Raw genomic sequence first — 18,273 nt, 5'->3', positions numbered from 1 at the left:
ATAAAGTAATTTTAAAAGTTTTTATATATTATAATATTTACTTATTATTTATTAAAGTTTTAATAAATTATAATTATATATATATTATTAGTTTATTTAAAGTTTATTAAATAGTTAATAAACTCTCCCTTATTAATAGCTTATTTTAATTATTAATTTATTACTTATTATACTTATATTATCTTATAGCTTATATAGCCGGCCTAACTTGTAACCTACGCTGCAGCTTATAACTGGGTTGTAATAATTAGCCTATTAAAAATATAAAATAAAAATAAAAGCAGCTTTTAAATTAAATACCTTTATAAGTAAGTTAAGATTATTATAATTATTATAACTTAAAAATAATATATAAAAGTACTTAATTTATTAAATTAAAAGTCTACTAGCTTTTTAAGTATTATTAATACTATTAAAAATTAAATTTTACCTTAACTAGTATTTAAAACTTTCTTAATTAAGTTCTAGTTTAAAATTAAAGGTAATAATAAAATATACTTTACTAGGATTAATATAAGCTTTAATAATAATAATATTATACTTAATTAAATATATTAATTTAATATAAGCTTATAAAAGTATTTAATAAAAGCCTAATAAAGCAGAATATTTTTATTAGCTTAATTTAAATATAATAAGTAGCTTTATAACCTTATAAGGCCTTAAATTTAATTTAAAAAGCCTTCTTAAAAGCCTAAAAAGTAAATTTTTTAATTATTAATTATTAATAGCTTTATAAAGTATACTTAGCTTAATTTTATTAAATATTATATTATATTTAATATTATTATTATTATTTTTTTACTTTATTTAATATATATTTTTTAACTATTAAATATAAGCGTTTTTTAGCTTATAAAAAACACTTATTAAAAAGTAATTTAGTTATTATTATTAAAAGGAAATCTAGCTTTTTTATATTAATAATTTATTAAAGCTTTTAATAAGATATTTATAAATAGCTTTTTAAGATATAATATTATAATAAGCTTTATAAAAAGTAGTATTTAGCTCTTAAACTTTAAGCCTATTATTATTAAAATTATTTAAAAATAATAAAAATAATAAAATATAATAAATCTTGCCTTAATAAGCTTTTTATTATATAATTAATAATTCTAGGTTATTATTAATACTATATAATTAATTTAGAATTATTATATTAATATTTTATTATCCTTAATTTATAAAAGGCTTTAATATATTAGCTAGGTTATAATTAAAGCTTTTACGCTAAAAATATAAGTTAAAGGCTTTATTTATAATAAAAATTAATAGATTACACGCCTAATTAATTATTAAAAATAAGGGAAATAAATTAAGCTTTTTAATTAATTTATTATAAATATTAGCCTTAAAAATATTTAAAAATAATAAGTTAAAATTATTATAATAAAAATAAAAAAGAAATATTAATATTAATTATAATTTATTTAATTAATTTTTAAGTAAAAAATAAAAAAAGTTAAAGCTAAATAATATTTTAATAAAAAATATATTATTAATAAGTATATAAAAACCTTAAATTTTAAGTAATAACTTAAATATATTAATTATTTTCTTAAATACTTAGCTTTAAAAATATAAAATAAAATATATAATATTATTCTAAAAAACTAGCTAGATTTTTATATAATTAATACTAATTACTTTTAAGAATATTAAAATAATTTTAATAAAATTTTTTATAAGTAAAATAATTTATTATTATTTTAAACCTTTTCTTTTAATTAAGTATTTAATAATAATAATATTATTTAATTTAATCTTAAAAGCTTTAATAATAATAATAATAATAATATTAATAATATTAATAATATTATAAATACTTAAAAAGCTATTTAATATAATAAAAATATACCTAATTAAGTATTATAATTATTATTATTAGTTTTATTATACTTTTAATAATATATATTAAATAAAAAAGCTTATATAAAGCCTTAAAATATTATTTAATAATATATTAAAAAGTTCTAAGCTAATAAAATAATAAAAACTAAATAAAAAGCCTAGTTATTTTTATAAAAAGTTATTAAATATTATAAGTACTTATAAGTAGCTTTTATAATTAAGCCTAATTTAATTAACCTTAAAAGGCCTTAAAAGGCCTTAAATCTATTATTTTTTATATTTTTATTAATTATATATATATTAAAAAGCTTTTAATAGCTAGCTTTTAATTAAATTTACTTATATAATACTATATAATATAAAAAAAATCATACTTTTATAATTATATAGCTAATTTATATATAAAGGTCTGGGTAGGGCCTGTCCTGGCCTTTTGTGGCTGTCCTAGAATTTTGTGACTAACTAAGTGGGAGTCCACTTAGTTGCCAACGGGTAATTCAGTGGGACAGGAGCGGAGCTAGCTGTGCTTCGCCGACATTGAACATTGAACGGAGAGATCTGGATGGTTGAAGATCTGATGCACCAAACGCGGGAAGAATTACTCCAGAGTCCGTACCAGGAAACAGGGATGCTGTACCCGATGACCTTTGTTACCGGATGAATGGGGCCGACGATTAGTATCACCGGGCTATCATGCAGCATCAATTTTATACAAGGATAATTTATTCATCCCAGAGGAACGATGCAACAGGGGTTTTCTAGTCTGTATACCCTCTCTTAAATGACTGACATTTTATGGACAAAACGGCATGACGAATAATACCGAGGGCTCTTGGTGGTAGTAGTGGTGATAGACGATGTGACCAAAAGGAGGCACAGCATCAGCCACAATTATAGACGTTTTTTCGATATCCCCATCAGCTGGAATGGTATTCTGCCTCTGGGCTGCCACCGCTTCTAGTGCCGAGGTAAAACCCACAGGGCAACAAATTGACATGGCGACCAGAGAACAGTGCTGCTTTTATAGCACCAACACTACGTATTAGTGTCACCGCCGCATTTGTGCAAGACTCTATACAGTTGGGGACAGTGGGCGAAGGGCTCTGGGTAAATGGTTTCATCCATGGCATTAGCAGCCGGCTGGGTCTCTATCATTTACCCCCAATATGCCGAATGTCCACTTCGTACTTCGTATTATTGAAGTGGCTGAGCAAAGACCTGAGCCACTGATACGACAATGCTATGGTAATCTCACGATGCCTTCGCGTTGCTGCTTGGCAATTTACTCCGTCGCTCTCATCCGCCATAGCCTTCATCAGACTTTCTGTGCCTCGATGTCAAATATCACTAGCCTTCAGGCCCGCCTTTACGTATCGGCTCAGGCCACTGGTTTTCGGTTCTCTCCCGACCAAGTATCCCCATCTTGGCCCGGCCAAGGCTTGTTTGTTAGTTGCCAAGGCGGCCTATACCCGCAACACTGCCTCGTCAATTGCTAGCCGTGACTACCCTGCGACCATGAATCCTCGCAAACAGGGCAGATTTCGTACGTCTGACATCAGCCCAGCCGTGACGGGATGTGCTCCCTTGACTGCGGCTCGAAGAAGTCGTGGGCAGCTGGCGTCATTGCATCAGGCAACTCGACAGATTCTTGAGCCTCATAGATGACGAAGGTAACATTTCAAGTCGTGGGAATTTGGGGCGAAACTCGGCCAAGTCGTGGGCGCATTTACATCAGCTTCTGGAGTCTGGACTTGGTAGAAACCCAACCCCCCCATGGGGGACGTGCTTGAGTAGATTGGGCCATGAAACCATTGAAATGACTTCCAAGGCTATTGCACGGCACGGTTAGGACCGTTGTTGGTTGTCTAGTAGTCTTTCTTGGCTAGAACCTCTGGCAAACTCTGAAACGCAGGAGCTTTCGAAACTGTAGATCAGATTTCTAGTAATGTCCGAGTTACTGGACGTCATGGGGAAGGGTGTACAGGCATAAAGATCCTAGTTTCTTTCCTTGAAATGCTGGTGACCATGATATTTGCAAATTTGTTGTAGCGGTGTGGTATTCATGGTAAATAGACCACGATGAGTTGACGTGGGCCAGTGAGCCACGTACTCGTAAGCACGGGATTGGCTATGGTCCCCTCGGGCGTTTTTGAGTCGCCTATAGTGAGATTGTATAACGTATCAATTGATGTCTGGTACGGAGTATGCTGCTTCATCGTCAGATTATAAAGAGACTTGCATAATTGCCTTCGCGTATACATTTAGGTAGGTTGCTTTTGTTTTGTTGTTCCCCACGCTTTAACATTGCGTGGATAATTTCCTGGGATACCTGTGCAATTTGATTTGGAATACCGAGGTACTAGGGACATTGAAAAGATGTTATAAACTGGCGAGCAAGAATATAACCTTGAACCCGGCCCTTTGTACGCTTCTGCAACTCAAGATTTAGAAGCTCGATCGTTGGTCAAGATAATGACTTTTTGTACATTAAATGGGGCTTCCTTCACCTCCTTGATTTGTCACGTTCGATATTGCAATTGCTTAGGCGTTTGCAATGCCGACCATTTCAGTCTGCAGGAAGCCGTGATACTGACTGCCTCGAGGTACCGAAGAAGACGCGACTGCTCATCTACTGTTTTCGGTAGCTCTCTAATGCAGGCCTTTGAGTCTAGCTTTAGGGCTGCAACATACAGTGTATTGCATGTGCGTCGGTACCTTGATACCAGGAGAGCGGCACGAAACAACCACGGCGCTGGGAGTTCCATGCTCAAGACGAAACCACTACTTTACAGTGTTTCGGCTCGCTATATTTTTTCCTCCTCTGCATCTTGCACCCAACCGGCATGGCATCGTGGCATCGCTGCGTGTCCAGCTGATCCGATGATGCTTTTGCTGTCTCAGGCCAGGAGCACAGCCTGCATCTATGGGGATAAAGGCGCAATTCGTCAGCTGTCTTTGGTTCCTGACATGGCTGCATACCTAAGTACCTAGTTCCTAGTATGCTTGCCGAGTACAAGCAAGGCAAGGCACATCTGATTGAGCTGGGACCTCCAAGCGTTATTCGTAAGCTTGCACCCGCGGGGGGGCTCAGCGTGGTGACCCGAGTGGCAAAGGCGGCGATGCAGCTAGCATTGTTTGCGGCCTCCGTTGGGTTGCTTGGAGCGGCAAGGCGCGTTTGCAGGATGAAAAGTTTCTGCAGCACAGCCCAGTAGCACGACACGGTTGATATGCGGGTTATTAATCTTGTACCGCCACCATCGCCGTGCCCGCTGGGTGGTTGGGTGGTGGTCTGACAGCCCGTCGCTCCTTCCACCTCGACCAGTTTCCCCTCGCAGGCGGCCGCAGCCACCGCGCTTGCCACTCTGCTTCAGCTTTGTACTCCGTACTCCGTACTGTAATGTCAATTTCCACCAGACGCCGTCCATCCCCCGTCCCTGCCGCCGCACTCCAGCACCCAGTGCACCCTGGAAACTTGCCAAGAAAGCTGCACACGGTGACACACAGGGGTCCACTCTCACGCGCTATGTCAACTGCCACTTTGGGGCTGGGCCTGTGGGTCTCCATCACATTTCCGTCTAGTAACTTTGCATCACCTGGTACTTCAATGTCGTCCCCTCCCGCCTCTGGATTGTCCACTTCCCCACGTCAAAACCAACCTTGGACATTCTTTTATCAGCGCCTCCCTCCTTTGTCCTCGACCAATCTGGCCTCTCTTGTTGTCATCAACTATTCCTAACCTCCATCGGAATACTCTGAACAATTATCGTGCCGTCCGGCGGGAGCGTTGCCTATACTTATCACGCGATATATATAATTGATACGAACGGCCTTCCGACATCCAACTCTCGCCACGATATTCGACATATCTGGGCTTGACCGCTACAACAACCCACAGTTCACAAGCCACATCTGCACGCATAATGGATGTTACCCCTCGCCTTTCACGGTCGTGTTCATCGGCCTCGCGCAAATCTGGCCTCACCCTGGACCTCTCCAACTTGCCTCCTTTGACGCAACCCACGCCGCCATCAAATACCCTCCTCTTTACCGGCCTCAACAACACAGATATCTTCCGACCAGACAACTTGGAGCGAGTCCGAGGACTGGTTGCCAAGATAGCACCTATCCACGCCTTTGCGCCGCTCAAGTCGTTCCGTCGCATCGTCATTTCCTTCTTCGATATCGATTCCTCCATCGCTGTCCGTCAAGTTTGGGATGGCGAAGCTATCCTCGGTGATCGCTGCAGAGTCTACTTTGGACAGCAGACAAATGTCGAGGCCAAGGACGAGCATCTAGCTCTCCCTGATGCTGGCAAGTTGTTCTTCATCTCACCGCCACCCAGCCCTCCCCATGGCTGGGAGGTCCGCCTGGAGGACGCTCCGAACAAGCAGGTGCACGCCGAAGACTTGGCTGAAGCATTGTCTAAACTGCGCAACACCCGCCCAGGACTTGAGTCCCCTATCAGCCCCGTGGACGGACCTGCTGCTAGTGGGAGCACGAGAAGTCGTAGCTCGACCCTCATCTACCGTCCGGAGGAGAATGGGTGCAGCCCAGACCTGCCTGCCGTCTTTGTTGAGGATATGACGGAAGAGCCTGAACTCATAAGCCCTATCGACGGTTGCCGACCTATCATGGCACATACCGCCCGCCCCCCAGTTGAGCTGATGCACGATGCGTAACGATCCTGGGATTCTTTCTTTTTTGTTTCGGGGGAACAAGCATCAGAAGCGAAAATTAAAAAGCATAGGCGTAATTGGAGGGGGGGACAAGGTTACTGGCGCATTCAAATCGGAGTGTTCTGGAGAGCATCCGAAATTTTGGGATCACGGCATTGGGATTGTATGCAACATGGGAAGTGGAACATGGTTATCGATTGTTATCTTTGCTCTAGAAATGGACGTGGGCTATTGCCACGGGAATGGAATTCTGGAGTTGTATAGTATGCAACTATTTGGCGAGGAATCAATACAAGTCCTTTTGGAAATTAGCTGTTGTAGTCCTTTGCAGTGTACCATGCAACAAGATCATTGCCTTGAAATTGTTCGATTAGTTGGTGAGTATAAAATTCAATATTTGCATTATTTATCATTTGTTTGAATCCCGCTGCTTTGTTTATTAGCTTGACGGCCTGAGGTCCGACGTATCAAGCACAAGACTTTGCGCCAATGATGTAGACCCACCAGATCCCTGCCGCTCATTCGCGTGTCCCATGTCCAAATTAGTCTCGGTCCGCCAGCTTTTCTTTGCAACGTCTAGCATCTTCAATCACACAAAGGGGTTCAACACGGGCAGCCGTGCAGGTCAGAGACCCCCTTTGGGCAACAATGAAATGTCCATGCCGCGCAGCGCCTTGGAGGATATTTTTGCAGAGCTTGGCGCAAGTCCACAACTTTCCGGTCTCGACCAGCACAGCTCGACCGTGGCGTCCTGCGCCGGTGCCCCGGCCTGTTTCGAGTCAACGTCGTGGACTTGCCGCTTCATCCTACTGGAGACGAGAAACTACTCGGTCGGCCGTTGCAGCGGAAAATGCGGTTGACAAGAGGGAGAATGTGACGGGCACGGCGGCTGAGACAAAGCCTCTACGAAAGAACCGAGCAAGGGACAAGAAGACGGAGAATGAAGCTCCATCTGCAAAGGAATTCCAAACACGAACAATCGAGAAATCTTCGCCTCCGTCACCGCCACCGAAACGCAGGGCCAACAAAGCCAAGCCTCACGACCAATCGCCCGACCTGAATATTGCCCAGCCGAAGACCCCCGAGTGGCAGAGCCAAAAGGCAGCCCTCAAGGAGAAATTCCCCCAGGGCTGGAAGCCCCGGAAACGCTTGTCTCCTGATGCTCTGGCGGGCATACGGGCACTCAACGCGCAGTTCCCGGATACTTATACGACGCGGGCGCTGGCGGACAAGTTTGAGGTGTCGGTGGAGTCGATTCGGCGGATTCTCAAGAGCAAGTGGACACCGTCGGTGGCGGAAGAGCAGGAGCGGCAGGAGAGGTGGTTCAGGAGAGGGATGCAGGTGTGGGAGCGCAAGGCGGCGGTTGGGATGAAGCCGCCGCGGAAGTGGAGGAGAGAGGGGATTGTGCGGGATAGTTGGTGGCATGAGAGGAGGAAGGAGGCGGCGAGGCGGGAGAGAGAATGGGAGGAGGAGGAGAAGGAGGCTGAGAGGGCAAGGAGAAATTACGGTGCGAGGAGTGTTGGTGGTGAGGATGAGGGTCGGGGCGAAGCCGGCAGTGGGAGGTGGTAGATGCGGCCACGGTGTTGTACGATATTTAACTCTCTCTCTACATAATTGGATGCCGGATATCTTGTTTCGCGACGTCATGGTGATTGTAACCGAATATATTGGGGTTGATGTTGTTGTGGGCTATGTGAGGGCATGTCAATATGGTGATGAAGTTCTGGGGGGACACACGGTTTACAGAGGCCATGTCAACGACAAGCTGCTTCGATTATTGGTTCAATGTTAGCATAAATTGTTTCAACCAGTGAGCAAACCGACATGGAGTCATGTCTATGCCGTCACGGTCTTCCCCAACTTGACATGATGCGAACAGTTGATGTTCCAAGGCTCGGCCATTGATTGGCTGGCTATCCGTGACGGCCCTGAGCCCCACTGTAGAACTCTGTAGCCGCCTGCACTAGGGAGTTGACGTCCCGCGCTGATGCGCAGCGCCGCTCAGGACTTGCTCCGGAAACCAGGGGCTCGTTGGCGGCCATCTTGGTGCTTCACATGCTGCCAGATTGTTTCAAATGTTCAACCACACGCCTGGTCTCACCATCGCCTTGGTCCAGCTCGTCCAACTTTTCTCCTCTCGAATGCGTTGATTCTTTGTTTCTTTTCTTCAATTCATTCCAGCCAAGGCTCTTCTGGTGCTTTCTACGCACCGCCAGTCTTTACCTTGCCTCGTTTCCGCCATTCTTCCTCATCTGCCTCTGCCTCCGTCATCAGCCTCAGCATGTCTTCGAGAAACTATCCGCGCCCTCCCCAGCGCGACTCCTGGTTCGCCCCTCTATCCGTCGACCTCATCGTCAAGGTCCTCAATGTGACCTTCCTGCACCCCTTTGTCTGCTGGATGATCCCGCTGTGCTTCCGGGCGCAGACGGTCCGGTGGGAAGCTCCCCGCATGATTGCATCCATAGCGTGGGCGACCTTCATCACGCTGTGCTCGATGGCAGGCGTGGTCAACCAGCGCATTGCTTATGGACTGCCGAGAGAGGTTGATTTGAGCGAGGAGGTGATTGTGATCACGGGCGGTGCGAGCGGACTGGGCATGTTGGTCGCCGAGGTGTATGGCATGAGGGGCGCCAGCGTCGCCGTGTTGGATGTGAATGAGATGGAGAATGGGGAGGCGCGGGGCGTCACCTATTACAAGTGCGATGTTGGCGACAAGGCACAGGTGAAGAAGGTTGCCGACGAGATTGAGCGAGACGTGAGTCTTTACTTGGCCGTGTGAACGAACGTGAAGGTGACCAAGGGCCCTGACTGATGCATATTTCACAGCTCGGAACGCCGACTGTGCTCATTAACAACGCCGCTGTTGTCATTGGCAAGTCCCTCCTCAACCTGACCTTGGACGAGATCGACTCCAGCCTGTCCACCAACCTGCTCGGCCCATTCTATTGCCTCAAGACCTTCCTCCCGGCCATCCTCCGCGGCGGTCGCGGCGGCACCATTGTCAACATTTCCTCCGTCATTGGCCACCTTGGCGCTGCGCAATTGTCAGATTACGCTGCTGCCAAAGCTGGTCTGACGGCCATGCACCGCTCTCTGACTGCCGAGTTGCGCGAGACGCACCCTGAGATTCGAACCGTGCTCATTACCCCCGGACAGCTGAGCACGCCTCTATTCTATGGAGTCCAGACGCCGAATAGCTTCTTTGCCCCAGTCGTAGAACCCGTCGATGTCGCCAAGGAGATCATCGGGGCCATTGACAATGGCAGGGGTGCGACGGTAGGCATGCCGCTTTACGCCCGGTGGGTGGACTGGTATAATGTTTTGCCGGCCGGAGTGCAGGTTCTTGCAAGATGGGTGGCAGGTGTTGATAGGGGAATGAGGACGTTTATTGGGAGGCAGGGGCTAAGCGATGAGTTGACAAAGAGGTAGGGGAGGCTTTGTGATAGGCGCTGGACGCTGTTATGAAGATTGTGTATTTGCATAATGTATGTTGGGGTTTAGGGCCGCTGCGATGAGCGAACACGCAAGGGAGTTGAATAATATGCATGATACATACCCGGGGGAACATTGAGTGAAGAGCCAGTTCAGCCTTTGTGTAAGGCACCATATTTCCCAGGACGGGTATGGAGAGATATTCCGTGAACACCTTGGACGCATAGGAGCGAATTGACCTAGAACAGACGAGCATTACCGGCATTATCCTCGACGTGCTTTCAAGCCACCGCATGGATTGCACGATTGAACCTACACTATATGGGTACATGCGAACTAGGGATATTTAGCTTGACTGGCGCTTTAGAAGAGGCACGATGCAGGACTTAGCTCACACAAGACTCGGAGGCGTCAAGTCGCCTACCGCCAAGTTCGGCGCAACTCTACTTTCACTTTTTCCAATCACATTCGGACTGTTGGCTAACAAGGTACAAGGACCGCTCGCACGCACTAGTGCAAACTATCAACAGTGCCCCTGAGGATCTGAAGAATCCATACACACTCGGGCGGAGAGGCAGCAACCCAATACGTTCTTGCTAGCTAAAATAAGAAAAGAAAGAAGTATCTCATGGTGCCTTTGTTGTCTGTCTGCCGCCATGTTCCAATCATACTTTCACCAAACTATAGCGGAAACGCCAGGCTGGCTTAACGACTCCTTGAAAGTTTGTCACTGCAGACATACTGGACATGCCAGGCTATATAAGAAGCTCTTGTCTCCTCTGTCTGCCATGGAGAGGATTTCCTCGTCTGATATCAAAGACATCTTGTCGTTCTACTCGTTCTACTCGTTCTACTCGTTCTACCACTTGTGCCACCACTTCTACTTCTACTCGGTTTATACTCATCCTACTAATGTGCACCATACTCTCCAACAACCCTCAACCCAGCACCCTCATCTCTCCATCATGAAGTTGTCCATCGTGACAACCATCTTGGCAACCAGCGGCCTCGCCACGGCCACGGCCACGCACCACTCAAAGAGAACCATCGGCGGCACCAACGCCACCATGGACCAATTCCCATACCAAGTGTCGGTCCAGCGCCGGGTCCAGACCTTCGACTGCCAGTTCGGCGTCCACACGTGCGGCGGCATCATCATCGCCCGGAACAAGATCCTCACCGCCGCGCACTGCACCATGAGCGACGAAGACGACGACGAATTTGCCGGCTCCCAGTTCCAGTTCCAGGTCCGCGCCGGCAGCCGCGACTGGGCCCACGGCGGCCAGCTCGTCAGCGTGAACAACATCACGGTCCACCCGAGCTACAAGCCCGGCGGGAACCAAGTCGACGACATCGCCGTGCTCACTCTAAAAAGCAACCTCACCCTCGGGGGCAAGGTCGCCGTCGCGGACCTGGCCGGTGCCGAGGACCCTATGCCCGCGGCGGGTACCGAGGTCGTCGTCGCCGGCTGGGGGCAAACGCGCGGCGGCAAGGGGCCGCCGTCCCGCTGGCTGCGGTCCCTGAGGACAAAGGTCGCGCTCAGGTGGATATGCCAGTTTCGGTATTTGCGGCATGGGGGCATCGGGAGCAGGACCTTTTGCGCTGGGGATTGGAACGAGTTCGAGCATACGTGGGCCAGTGATAGCGGCGGCGCCTTGTTTGATGTTCAGACGAAGAAGGTCGTTGGTATTGTGTCGTATGGTCCTGAGTCCCCGAAGAGCGGGTATCCTACTGTCTTTACCAGCATTGCTGGCTATCGAGAGTTTCTCGCTCAGGTTGCTTATGTGTAGGATTCGGATTGGGGTCGAAAAGAAGGGGGGCGCGGATGTCGGCAGTAGTTGGACCTTGGCTCAGACCTTGTGTCTTCTCTCTCTGTCTCTCTCTCTTTTTTCATTTGTTTCATTTTTTTTCCCGGTGGAAAGATTGCTATTGAACCATGTCTCAGAGGCCTCAGAGACTATCAGTAGAGTTTCAAATTTCACCATAACCCAGTATCTCGAGTAGGACAACTACGTCCCGAGTGGCCGGCTCGCTGCTATTCAAGCAACCCACGATGCGTGCACATATGCTCCGATACACTAGAGTACCATACACTAAAACAAAGGAAATGTCTCTTGATGAGGTTCTAATCCTCCTCATCTCGTCATCACAAGCTTCCAATCCCTGTCGCATGTTCAGCCTTGTTACAAGGGGTCCCTACTAGTAAGATGGACATTGTTCCCCGCTGAACATAACGGCAAATAGGTTCATCAACGATGGGTTGCAACATGTAAACTCTTACCACATTGCGGACCCGAACTCACCCATCACCGAAGCCAATTTGTTCCACGAAATCTGTCTTCAGCATCGTCATCATCGCAGTCATCACACCATGTCAAAAGATATACCCCCACAACTGAGCGCGAGTCTGCGCATCGTCGAGCTCGAAGACCAAGTTAAAGGTCTCATGGAGACGGTGATTCAATTTCACGAAATGTACGGGCTTGAGGCAATAAATATTCCCAAGCCCAACAAGTATGTCAAAGAAGGGGGATATACAGTCACCGAGCTGCAGCAGCGATATGCGCATCGACCGGCACCCTCGGCCACACCAGCAACGACAACAGCAACACAAGGAACTACAGTTCTGTCGGAACCACCAAAACCGAAACCGAAACCGGAAGCGGCCAAGGAATCGAAATCATCGGTCACCGTAGCAGATGTGCCAAGTTTGCCACAGTACGCTTACGCACCTTTGAACGCGGCGGCTTCTGAGATTCGACTGTTGGCTTTGGACACGACTGGCCGTCCGGATGATCCCATAATCTGCAGGCTTATAATCGCCAGCTTAGACGACGCCGCCGAGTGCCCCCCAATGTTCAAATCGGCGCCAATTGAGTGCTTTACCCCGTTGTCGTACTGCTGGGGAACGTCGTCTTTCACGGAACACATCGTTGTGGATGGACATTCGTTTTCTGTTACGCCTTCTTTGTACAATGCCCTGCAACACTTTCGCAAGGCCGTTCCACCACCTGAGGATCCCTTCAAGAGATTCCAGGGGGACAAGGCTGAATCGTACTGGTGGATTGATGCCATTTGCGTCAACCAAAATGATGTGACCGAAAGAAGCAGTCAAGTTGGTCTTATGACTCGTCTCTACAAGGCTGCCCACATGGTACATGTGTGGCTTGGAGACGAGGGTGATAATAGCACGCAGGCCATGAGGCTCATAAGGGACTTGGCTTATATTCCAGAAACGCCGGAAGACATTGAGTCTTGGAACTACATACCAAAGAAAGCGGGACAGACTCACCGACCGGATGGACCTGGCCGGCCCATGGCGAAGCTGCCAGTTCATGAGACCACTTTTGTGTCAGAACAAGAGAAACTGGACAATTATGCAGCGATTATTAGATTCTACCAACGCCCGTGGTTTTCCCGAGTTTGGATCCGACAGGAAATAGCACTTCCCAGCGACGTCATATTCCATTGCGGTGGCGAGACGTGTAATTGGAAGGATGTGATGCGGGTTGCCGATATACTAACGTACTTGGCTGACGAGTACCATATGCCGGCTCTACAGCATGATGGACTAAGGGATACTCACTCGTTCGGTTCTTGCTTTCGCAAGGCTCTTGGATTGTATGAGCTCCGCGAGGAGATAAGTCGGCGCGGAGGCTCATATGGAGAGCTACAAGTGCTGGCGCTGAAATGGAGAGATTGCCTGGCCACCGACCCAAGAGACAAGGTATTCGCCATGTTGCCGCTTACGAATCCTGATGAAACCGATGTGCGGGCAGACTATGCCAAGGACAAACAGAAATTGTATAGAGACACAACCTTGAGTCTTCTGAGGAAGAATCTGGATTATCTTTCGGGCTGTCAGAATCCCACTCGATCGAACGGTTTGCCGTCGTGGGTTCCTGACTTGGAGGTACCTTCAAGGCCTCTATTGACAGAGACGAATTATGGCCATGATAAGAGTCTCGTGAACCACTGGGGGAACCCGCCAGAAGATGTGGCAAAATTTGAACATGTCCCTAGTGAGGCTCGACTCGATATTCATGGTGTCATATTTGATGAAGTCCAAGTCATCAACGAGGACGACTACATTGAAGCCGAGTCGTCCAATAAGGATGTACGCACTATATCAGAGCGATGGCGGGAATTCCATGAGTCTCACCGAGACGCCCTATTCGAAGAGTGGGAGGAACAAGGAAACTGGGAAGCAAGAGACGAGTGCTTAAGAATGTTTGATGTTCCCTTCAATGACAGCGAATGGCAATTTCATATTTTGGGAAATACCGATGGGGACACATATCGAGAGGGCGGTGACCGGGATGGCGTGCATTTCAAGCGGTGGGACGACGATAATGTAGACCATGATCCTACTTTGAAGAGGGTCAAGAGGCTTCTGCCATCGGATGGCACTCCCTTTTCTGATGTTCTGGGCCGAGAGGATGAATACTTTGCAAATCTACGACCGCTGGCCATTGGCCGCAGAATGTTTTTCTCATCGAGGGGAGCCCTTGGACTGATTCCGATTGAGGCCATAACGGGAGATAAGGTCTGCTTCTTTGACGGGTGCGGTTGTCCTTTTGTGATCCGAAGGGCTGGAAACGAAACCTGGGTGATTGTTGGACAAGCTTGTGAGTGAGCATCGTTTTGACATATCTGGTAGCTGCTAAACTGACGCTTGCAACAGATTACTTTGGAAGAATTGTGTTATATGAGGCGAGCAAGAAACCGAAGAAGGCGATAATTCGAATCGTCTAGGGAACCATGTAGGCGAGGCGACGCAGGCAAATATCTAGTTCTCTGTTCGAGCTATGCAATTTGGTTGATAAACAGTTGCTGGACTGAACGCTCCCTGATAAAACACTAGCACAAGGGTGACTCGAGCTTGGACAAAAGTGAATGAGGATGTGTGGGTGCGACGCGACCAGGTTGCTTCGTGACTGATCCTTCATTTCCCTCCATTTTAATTTAGGTGTCGGAGGATGACGTCAGGCTGAGTGCTACTGGCGAATTATACGGGAGAGGCTAGTCCGTACTAGGCACGTAGTTAGTTAGCTCTTTCCTTTCCTGTTGCAATTGAGTTACAAGAAAATTCGGGAAGGAGGCGACTTGTCTTAACACTTTATTAAAGTGGCTCGTCCACTGAGTAGTTGCCAACGGGTAGTTTGATGTTATCGTACAAAGTACTCTGTTTGGAGTACCAGTTGATTGGTTGTGTCAATCGGCAGGGGGCCACAATCACTGCTTGCCCGTGTTCGAAGATTCTCCAGGGACAAACAGCCAACATTGATGTCGACGGTTTTGCGGACCAAACGAGAGCACCATTAAAGCCTCCAGGGTTTGTTTAGCACGTTCTTTTGAGACCTGTTAGGTTGAAGATTTGAGCGGCTGGCCCACTGAATTGTCCCTCGTCGCTCAACCCCCTGCCTGGAAAGATCCAACATGCATGTGGTGACGTTCTCTTGTGAGCAACCATGCTGGCCGATCCAGGTGGCAGCAGCCTTGGATCGGGGCAATTGTTTACTACTTACTTAGATGTCGTCACAGCCAGCAAGGGCTGGTCGCGATTGCAGTTTCTTCCCGTAACTGTCGTTCTTTCCTGATCCCCGTGATCGCGACTACCCGTCTTGCCAGCCTTGGTTGTCTGCGTCGCCTCGTTGGTTCGACTTGTCTGTTGCCACTGACCGTCCCTCTCTCTCTCTCTCTCTCTCTCTCTCCATCTCTCTGTCTCTTTCGAACCTCGCACAACGATTCCGAGTGCTTGTCTCACCTGAGATTGCCCTGTGTGCTTTTTGGGGTCAAGGACGCATTGCACGACGTTCGCTCGTTCGTGTTAGATTTCGCTTATAGCTGCTAACCCGTGAGACCTGGCTGTCGAAACCTTTTTTGGGCTTCTGCTTCTCTGATCATAATCAAAAAGCGACTTGGACCCAACTCGCTTTGCTTTACCTTACCTTCAGAAGAGCCTTGGCCTCTGTAACGCCTCCATTCGAATCAGCGCGAGCTTTACGGCACAAACAGATATACAATGCATCCTGCAGCACTCTGGACGGCCATGTTCGGCCTGGGTGCGTTTGTTGCTGCTCTCGATCCTGTTGAGGCTTACGGAAACAAGTTTTTCACCAGAAATGGAACACAATTCTTTGTCAAAGGCGAGTTATGTGACAGGAGAGCTATAGATACTTTCTGTTGTACTAATGTTGTTGACCAGGTGTTGCTTACCAACTTGTGCCTGATGATCCGCTCATAGACACGGAACAATGCAAACGGGACTTTTCTCTCATGAAAGAACTGGGTGTCAACACGATCCGAGTTTACCATGTAGATGCCAAGGCTAAGCATGATGGCTGCATGAGGGCATTGGATGACGCTGGAATCTATCTCTTGGTTGATATGGATACATTTGGCACATACATTGAGTCCGTAAGTTACTCCCACAACGTTAGCGGTAATGACGGCGTTTGCATGTTCATGTCTGACAGTCTTGTAGAAGGATCTTTACTGGAACTCCACTCAGTATGAAAGGTATTCACAAGTGATGGACGCCTTCCATAGCTACGACAATGTTCTAGGCTTCTTTGTTGGCAACGAAAATATTGCGACGAAGGACGATTCTCCAGCAGCTCCATTCCTCAAGGCCGCTGCTCGTGATATGAAGGTCTATCGAGACAACAAGGGCTATCGCAATATCCCTATCGGCTACTCAGCCGCGGATATTGTGCAACTTCGTCCAATGCTGCAAGACTATCTCACCTGCGGAGGAAATTCATCTGAGATTGTCGATTTCTTCGCTCTCAACTCCTATTCTTGGTGCGACCCCAGCACATTCGAAGCGTCTAGCTACGACAAGCTACAAGAATACGCCAAGAATTTCCCCGTTCCAATCTTTTTTAGTGAAACAGGTTGCAATGTTCCCGGCCCCCGAAAGTGGGATGATCAGGATGCCATCTTTGCCAAGCCCATGGTTGATGACTGGAGCGGTGCCATCATTTACGAGTGGATTGAGGAACAAAACCACTACGGCCTCATTTCATACGGACCCAAGGGCGATGCTTCCCAGCCAGGCGAGAACGTTTTTGACGGCTTCACTCGCAAAGGCACTCCGACCCCAATCAGTCCTGATTTTGACAATCTCAAGACTAAATGGGCGAGTATGCAGCCTACTGGTGTGGTGAAAAATGACTACGATCCCAAACAAGTGTCGACTCGACCTTGCCCAACTTCAACCGCAGACGGATGGTGGCAGGTGAATGGAAACGTAGAGCTGCCAACGCTCGGCGAGACCTTGACTGGCACGTTTACAAGCCAAGCCAGTACCACCGCAAGCCCATCAGAGAAGCCGAAACCCAGCAACAGTGGCAACCGTGGCCAGGGTGGTGGCAATAGCGGTGGCAGTGGGAGTGGCAGTGGGAGTGGCAGTGATAATGACGGTGATGGTGACAGAAATGGTAGTGGTGGTGGCAAGAAGGACGAGGACAATGCTGCTTCTCCTGACAGACACCTCGCTGCCGCTGGAGCTAGCATTGCGGCCGCCGTGCTGGTCCTCGCGCTCGCATTGTAAAACAAAGTTACTTTGCGGAAAGCTTGTATTCTTCGGTGAATCTTGCTCTGATACTTAGTTTATGTTGCAAAGGTTTTGTTGCCCTTAGAGTTGCACTGTTGTTGGCAAGCGCCGTGGCCGCGAAATTTCTTGGTACATACAGATTATGTTTGTGTCCATATATAAAATTTGTTGGGTGGCATGAACGTACTTGATGAATGTTCAACAGTTGCATGTATGAGACATTTGACTCGGCTCGGAGAGATCATAGGTTGCATGCATGGACTAATAATGTCTGGTTGGCGGTAGAGGCCGAGATGCTGACTAATAAAGGCAACTAACTAACTAGCCGTACCATGATGGCTATACGTACGGAGTAGAGTAATGGGAAGAAACAAAACAAACGCCGAGCTGGACAGACATGGCACGATAAGAAAACAAAACCGATTCTGGCAATGGTCAATTCACCACGTAATTAGCCACTGCAACGGAATACATTGACATGTCTAGTATCACCCGTTGCGCAGCGAGCAGCCAATTTTGAAATTTGGTTGCAACGAATAAATTTTTTGTCCAATCCTGTGTTGGTTGTGTATCTGAGCCGGCAGAAACTTGGGGCACGATATAAGGGCAATCGGGTGACTGACTCAGCAAATTTTCTCGGACGGCCCGCCATTCGAAAGGCGAAAGGCTGCAAGCGCCAGGTTCATTGTTGGTCGCCCGCATTTGCAGCCGCGATCCAAGACGAGTTGCAAAACGATCAACGATCCCGCC

At 47.0% G+C, this 18,273-nt stretch overlaps 7 protein-coding genes across 7 annotated transcripts; 6 read left to right on the top strand and 1 right to left on the bottom strand.

Annotated features, from left to right (window-relative positions):
- Positions 1-227: 227 nt before the first annotated feature.
- Positions 228-2,851, bottom strand: G6M90_00g034200 (uncharacterized protein; the record flags this gene model as incomplete). Its single annotated transcript, XM_066130142.1, has 2 exons — positions 228-233; positions 2,678-2,851. The coding sequence occupies 2 exons, from the start codon at positions 2,849-2,851 to the stop codon at positions 228-230; spliced, it is 180 nt and encodes a 59-aa protein (XP_065986478.1).
- A 2,923-nt stretch (positions 2,852-5,774) lies between these two features.
- Positions 5,775-6,533, top strand: G6M90_00g034190 (uncharacterized protein; the record flags this gene model as incomplete). Its single annotated transcript, XM_014687860.1, has 1 exon — positions 5,775-6,533. One exon carries the CDS (start codon positions 5,775-5,777, stop codon positions 6,531-6,533), a length of 759 nt encoding a protein of 252 aa, XP_014543346.1.
- Positions 6,534-7,178: 645 nt separating this feature from the next.
- RRG9 (Required for respiratory growth protein 9) lies at positions 7,179-8,099 on the top strand (the record flags this gene model as incomplete). The annotated part of the gene is made up of 1 exon (XM_014687859.1): positions 7,179-8,099. The coding sequence occupies one exon, from the start codon at positions 7,179-7,181 to the stop codon at positions 8,097-8,099; it is 921 nt and encodes a 306-aa protein (XP_014543345.1).
- Positions 8,100-8,811: 712 nt separating this feature from the next.
- G6M90_00g034170 (uncharacterized protein) lies at positions 8,812-9,959 on the top strand (the record flags this gene model as incomplete). Its single annotated transcript, XM_014687858.1, has 2 exons — positions 8,812-9,285; positions 9,357-9,959. The coding sequence occupies 2 exons, from the start codon at positions 8,812-8,814 to the stop codon at positions 9,957-9,959; spliced, it is 1,077 nt and encodes a 358-aa protein (XP_014543344.1).
- Positions 9,960-10,750: 791 nt separating this feature from the next.
- Positions 10,751-11,752, top strand: TRYP_5 (Trypsin; the record flags this gene model as incomplete). The annotated part of the gene is made up of 1 exon (XM_014687857.1): positions 10,751-11,752. The coding sequence occupies one exon, from the start codon at positions 10,751-10,753 to the stop codon at positions 11,750-11,752; it is 1,002 nt and encodes a 333-aa protein (XP_014543343.1).
- Positions 11,753-12,333: 581 nt separating this feature from the next.
- On the top strand, positions 12,334-14,717 carry het-6_4 (Heterokaryon incompatibility protein 6, OR allele; the record flags this gene model as incomplete). Its single annotated transcript, XM_014687856.1, has 2 exons — positions 12,334-14,590; positions 14,647-14,717. The coding sequence occupies 2 exons, from the start codon at positions 12,334-12,336 to the stop codon at positions 14,715-14,717; spliced, it is 2,328 nt and encodes a 775-aa protein (XP_014543342.1).
- A 1,297-nt stretch (positions 14,718-16,014) lies between these two features.
- Positions 16,015-17,520, top strand: EPD1 (the record flags this gene model as incomplete). Its single annotated transcript, XM_066130141.1, has 3 exons — positions 16,015-16,111; positions 16,171-16,382; positions 16,450-17,520. The coding sequence occupies 3 exons, from the start codon at positions 16,015-16,017 to the stop codon at positions 17,518-17,520; spliced, it is 1,380 nt and encodes a 459-aa protein (XP_065986347.1).
- Between the last annotated feature and the right edge of the window lie 753 nt (positions 17,521-18,273).

Source organism: Metarhizium brunneum, chromosome 2 (assembly GCF_013426205.1).
Source record: "Metarhizium brunneum chromosome 2, complete sequence".
NCBI classification, from domain to species: domain Eukaryota; kingdom Fungi; phylum Ascomycota; class Sordariomycetes; order Hypocreales; family Clavicipitaceae; genus Metarhizium; species Metarhizium brunneum.
The sequence above is the reverse complement of the archived record's forward strand: the minus strand, read 5'-3'. Positions and strand labels throughout refer to the sequence as shown.